This window comes from Triticum urartu, unplaced genomic scaffold (assembly GCF_003073215.2).
Source record: "Triticum urartu cultivar G1812 unplaced genomic scaffold, Tu2.1 TuUngrouped_contig_5519, whole genome shotgun sequence".
Classification (NCBI taxonomy): domain Eukaryota; kingdom Viridiplantae; phylum Streptophyta; class Magnoliopsida; order Poales; family Poaceae; genus Triticum; species Triticum urartu.
In genome coordinates, this window is record NW_024116200.1 from 1 (window position 1) to 5,542 (window position 5,542).

Here is a 5,542-nt window from a genome sequence, read left to right on the forward strand (position 1 = left end):
GGGCGGAGCCACCGGTGCCACGCCGGCAACTCACACGCCTTGGCGGCGCACGTCGGCAAGATCGTGCCCATGAAGCCCCACAACGTGAGCCCCGACCGCCGTGGGCGTACGTCCTGCCATGGCCGGGATATCGCATGGCCCATTCATATTTCAGTTTTGCAGAAACACTTCAAGTTTCAGAAACGCCATGATACTGAAATATTTGGCATTCTGGATCTGAAAATCATGTTGTTGGAATAGATGCATGTTCATCTCTCAAAGAAATCTTATACCAATGAAATAAATGAAAGCTCTTCTGATTTCTCAACTGCTCTATTACTCAACTGTATCAACGGAACTGACAATTTATCATCACTTGTTTCAGACCCAATTTGCATACACGTAGACTATCCCGCCAACGCCAACATCTTCTAAAAAAAACTATGTATACCAAATTGCCCACTCTTCAATTGTGTAGCGAAAACAGATGCTAAACTACAAGATTGGGTTAAGGCGGGCCATGTCAGCACCTGACGCAGGCCGATTTTCGCGTACCGAATTCCCTGTGAGATTAAGAAGCACTTGAATCATAAGGACCCAGCAGCATAACTGAAGTTGGGCTAAACATACCTCTGTTAAGAAGTGAGCTCTCAACAATAATCAAGAACTGAAATTGTAAGAAAGCCTTCACCGTCTATCTCTTGTTAGAACTGAAAATGCATACACTGAAATGAACAGGACGGTGACGGGGAAAGAGAAAGTAATGGGAGTTGTTCCAGTAATGAAAGACAGAATTTGAATAGAAATTCTCAATGTGTATGTCAGTTTTGAAGGTTGTACTATTTCTATAGTTTTATTATCTATACATAGTGTACCAGTCTTAAGTTGAACTAAGAGCATCAATCATAACCGTTAGTCTTCTAAATCCAAGGGCCAATATCAGCAGGATTCGCATGAACAATAGACTGTTGCTATCTCTACTATGTTCTAGAACAATCATGTGGCCCTTCAAGAAAGAAGAAGCCCATAAACTGGTGCCTAATGGGTTGTTTTACCACATGACCGCACGAAGGTCTGATTGAGCCCAGGCAAGATTGTTTAGTAGGAGAACATGGAGAAAGTAAAGAACCATGCTGTTTTTCCATAAATGAACATATAGTGTTTTGGCATGAATACTACTTCCTGCTTTTATAATACTCCCTCCGTCTCAAAATAAGTGACTCAACTTTGTACTATCTTTAGTACAAAATTAGTACAAAGTTGAGTCACTTATTTTGGGACGGATGGAGTATTTAACTACTATCAGCATTCGTACATCACTGGTCTTTTTTGCTTTGAATCTATCACTTTTTCTAGGGAAGGCGTTTTGGCTCCCAGGAGCACAAGCTCCCACGTGAACAGTAACCCGAAAAAGCGGTAAATGTTTTAATAAGAATTCTAAAAAAAATTAGATGTTTGTGTTAGTGTCGCAAGTATGCTTGATAATTTTCATGCAAAATGGAGCAGCGGTGTTTCGTCGGTGAAAAAAAAAATCAAATTTGGGGTGACATTTGGTGTTCAATTCATTTTTTTTGGCAGGCCAAAATGCTTAACCTTTTTGTCTTAAAATTTGTAGATAGCATTTGGATGTGACAATGAACACATAAAATTTTTGTTTGGATTTTTTGTCATTTCAAAAATAATTTTCACGCGCAGGAGCACGTACAACCGGGAGCCAAATTGGACTTCCGACTTTTTCCCCTTTTGATCAGAGTCACTCCGTTGCATACATACTAGTATATAGTAGATGACATTACGTGACTGCTGGAACAAGAAAATCGAACAGCTCGGTTTATTTCGGTTACCTCGCCCCCCTGTAATCTTTGGACCCTCTCTGCTTCTTCTCTGATACAAACAAGGTTGGTTTTGATCTCTTTGCAGATCCTTCCCTCCAGTAGCCTAACTGGAACCCAGAGCTTAGGCTCCAGCTCCACCACATAAGAAAGCATAGTCTGAAATTCCTGGCTAATCGGAACTTCCCCACCTTCGTCAGTAGTAGCATCGACCTACACGGGATCAAAGTGCGAACCAGATTACTTAGATGAGTCTCAGAGTCATGCATGGCCATCAATTATACAATGATCCAATAACTTACAGAAACATCAGTTGACCAAACATAGTGCATCTATAATTCTACAGCACTAGCAGTATAGTAACAATGAACCATATTCCCTGTTTAACACCCTGGGCTGCTCGACATGGTTCATCGACACATATACACCCTGGGCTGCTCTATGAAATCAGGTGATCCTGCTTTGAAGTCAAATTGCTTATTCCAGAATAACAATGAACGTACGATTCTACTAGGCTATCAGTTTGGCTCGACTCCGTGCCTGGCATCATAGCAGTATAATTCGACTCAAGCAACACCGACTTGGGAATCTGAATTATGAGCAAGAACAACAGGGACAGGGTATGCTCATGTTACCTCCTGGACAGACCATTTGCCCTGGAAGACCTTGAAATCGCCGTCGATCATGTTGAAGGCGGTCTCCCGGCAGCGCGCCCGGGACTCCAGGAGCACCTCCATCTCCCCCTTGTAGCACTCTATGGCGCCCTTGGCGTTGAACTTGAGCCCCAGCGTCAGATACTGCTCCCGGACCTGCACAGGACTCATCCTCGTCACCTCATTGTAGCATCTCACTCTGAAGTCTGATTAGTTTCTTCTCTTTTCTTGATCTGAGAAGAGGCATTATGGCCGGACCAAAGGAAAAACCACATGGAACAACAAAAGTTACACCAAGCAAAAAAAGTGAAATATAAATTTAGGTACTAAATTGCATGAGAAAATGAGAAGAAAATAAAGAAAGAAAAGGCGCAGTCTAGCATATGTTTTGGGGACAAAAGTTAACAAGACAACAAGTTATCCCATGGTCGGATTGGTAACTTGTTCTGAACTACTTTATTGTTCAACTGTATCAAAGGAACTGATAATTTATCTGCTGTATTATATTACAGAATGAATTTGCATACATGTAGAATCATATCAGAGATGACATTACAACAAAAACAACTGGACAAGTGTTTGCTCTCTATGCATTACAGTCAACCATCCTGCCAACATCTTCTAACAAAATTATGTATCGTGAGTTGTCCACTCTTCAATGAAGTAGCAAAAACAAATCCTAAACTGCAAGACTCGGTTCAGGTGAGGTCCCTCCATTGGTTATCCAGCCATGTCAACACAACTGGGGGCCATTCCACATCACCTCGATGCAAGAAGCATGCTGATTTTTGTTTATCTGATTCCCTGTGAGGCTGACACCCATCAGACTCATGGCACTTCAATCACAAGGATCGAACAACATAACTGAAGTCGGGCTGAACATACCTCTGTTAAGTAGCGGACACGGAACTATAATCAAGAACGGCATTGTAAGAAAGCCTTCAGGATTCATCCTAGTTATCACTGAAAATACATGAGATTGAAATGAAAAACGATGTGGCAACAGTGTATGAAAAAAATGGATGTGGTTCCAAGAAGGAAAAATATAAGTGGAGTAGGAAAGTACACATTTCGTCCAAAATGTTTGTATTGGTTATTAAGATTCTAGGATTGTACTAGATGAATACTGAATGACATTTGACGTAATGAAAATGCCTTGCACATGCAAGACAAAAAGTTGAGCAGCTGCGATTGTCACAATTACCTCGTCCAGTAACCTTTGGACCCTCTCTGCTTCTTCTCGGATACAAATAAGGTTGGTTTTGATCTCCTTGCAGATCCTCCCTTCCAGTAGCCGAACTGGAACCCAGAGCTTAGGCTCTAGCTCCACCACATAAGAAAGCGTGGTCTGAAATTCCTGCCCTGATGAAATTTCCCCACCTTCAGTAGCATCATCGACCTACACGGATCGAAGTGGGAACCAGATTACTTGGCAGCATTTCAGAGTCAGTGGTCATCAATTATACCATGATCCATGAACTTCCAGAAACATCAGTTGACCAAACATAGTGCATCTAGAATGCTGCAGCACTAGTAATAAAATGAAAGATCTCCCTCTTGTTACGACGACACGAACATATTTTAACACCCTGAGCTGCTTACATGGTGCATCGACACAGATACAGTTGCTCTACGAAATCAGGTGATCCTGCTATGAGGTAAAATTGCAAATTCCAGAATAACAATGAACCTAGGCTTCCACTAGGCTATCAATTTGGCTGTCTACGTGTCCAGCATCGCACCGGAACTTGGGAATCTGAATTCTGAGCAAGAACAACAGGGACAGGGTATGATCATGTTACCTCCTGGACAGACCACTTGCCCTGGAAGACCTTGAAATCGCCGTCGACCATGTTGAAGTCGATCTCCCGGCGGTGCGCCCGGAACTCCGGGAGCAGCTCCATCTCTCCCTCGTAGCAGTCGATGGTGCCCTTGGCGTTGAACTTGAACCCCAGCGCCAGATCCTGCTCCCCGACCTGCAGAGAAACCAAGCATATCATGCGTCAGACCATCGCACACGACCTGCTCGACGAATTGCTTGGGCGAGAGGAGAGGGGAAACCTGGTAGAGGCGGGCGAAGGCTTTGTCCTGGTGGAGGAGGCGGCACTCGGAGAGGCCGGGGATGAATCCGGCGAGGCCCTCGTAGTCGGTGAGCGTGGCCCAGACGGCCTGGAGCGGCGCGCCGACCCGCACCCGCGCGCGCACCAGCCGCCGGTTCTTCTTCCCCGGCAGCTTCCGCACCTCCATCTCGAACCCGTACCGCTCGTCCCGGTCCTCCTCTACCTCCCTGTCCACATATCCCCCCTCGTCGCCGGCGACACCGGGCGCCGGCTCGGAGGACGAGAAGGAGCGCCGGAGGGGGTTACGGGAGACGAGGCGGATGCGCGCGGGGCTCGAGGTGATGGTGGTGTGGGTCAGGAGGAGGCGGAGGCTGGGCCGGACATGGGGGGAGGAGGAGGCGAAGCAGCAAGACGCGGTGGACGGCATGGCCATGGCCGGCAGGCAAAGCTTCCGCCTTTGACTCCTCCACCTGCCGCCTGCCTAGTGGCCTTTTGCTACGGGTACACACATTGTGTCATAATTTTTGGTAGAGACCGTGACACGTGGACGCATATGAATGTTGAATTTGCTCTTATTCTTCTTCTTTTGCCGACCAAATGTTTGGTTTGCTTCCTTGTCTTTTTGCTTAGTTCCATCGGTTGTTCATTGTTTTTGATATATATAGCCCACCATTCATGCTGAATGGCAGCTAACTCGAATGAGTTGAAGTTTTCTTTATGTCAAACATTTTCTTCCTATATATCTGGGCAAGTCTTCGGAGTCAAGCCAACTAACCAAACTGATCTTCTAAAGTACGGGCATTTCGAGCCACAAAAATTGAATGGACGTCCCATTTTGTCCACGATCACGTATGTGTTCATCAACAATCGGGTGGGTACCGGCCTTCCAATGTCATTTCAGTGCAGCGTTGTCAGTAAGTAGATGTTCACTGTCACGGTTTTTTTGACATAGAAATATATGACTTTTTTCTTTGAGAAAACATAGGAATATATGACTAGTCTGCTAATCTCAGTTATA

General features: G+C 45.1%; 1 protein-coding gene across 2 annotated transcripts; it reads right to left on the minus strand.

Moving 5' to 3' along the window:
* Positions 1-2,936: 2,936 nt before the first annotated feature.
* On the minus strand, positions 2,937-5,051 carry LOC125529325. Of its 2 annotated transcripts, none has more exons than XM_048693737.1 (5): positions 4,526-5,051; positions 4,267-4,440; positions 3,669-3,863; positions 3,350-3,417; positions 2,937-3,268 (listed from the first exon to the last, which is right to left on the minus strand). In XM_048693737.1, exons 1-4 carry the CDS (start codon positions 4,955-4,957, stop codon positions 3,406-3,408), a joined length of 813 nt encoding a protein of 270 aa, XP_048549694.1. In that variant the 5' UTR covers positions 4,958-5,051; the 3' UTR covers positions 2,937-3,268; positions 3,350-3,405. The 2 variants fall into 2 exon arrangements, with proteins under 2 accessions (XP_048549694.1, XP_048549695.1); XM_048693738.1 differs by having other exon boundaries at positions 3,350-3,427; positions 4,526-5,049.
* Between the last annotated feature and the right edge of the window lie 491 nt (positions 5,052-5,542).

What these genes read in the sequence shown, in the direction of transcription:
- LOC125529325 (XM_048693737.1), bottom strand. Translation starts at nt 4,957, where the DNA reads ATGGCCATGCCGTCCACCGCGTCTTGCTGCTTCGCCTCCTCCTCCCCC. An exon ending in CCTTCGCCCGCCTCTACCAG is followed by an intron (nt 4,441 to 4,525) that starts GTTTCCCCTCTC and finishes GTTTCTCTGCAG; the next exon opens with GTCGGGGAGCAGGATCTGGC. An exon ending in GCAAGTGGTCTGTCCAGGAG is followed by an intron (nt 3,864 to 4,266) that starts GTAACATGATCA and finishes CGATCCGTGTAG; the next exon opens with GTCGATGATGCTACTGAAGG.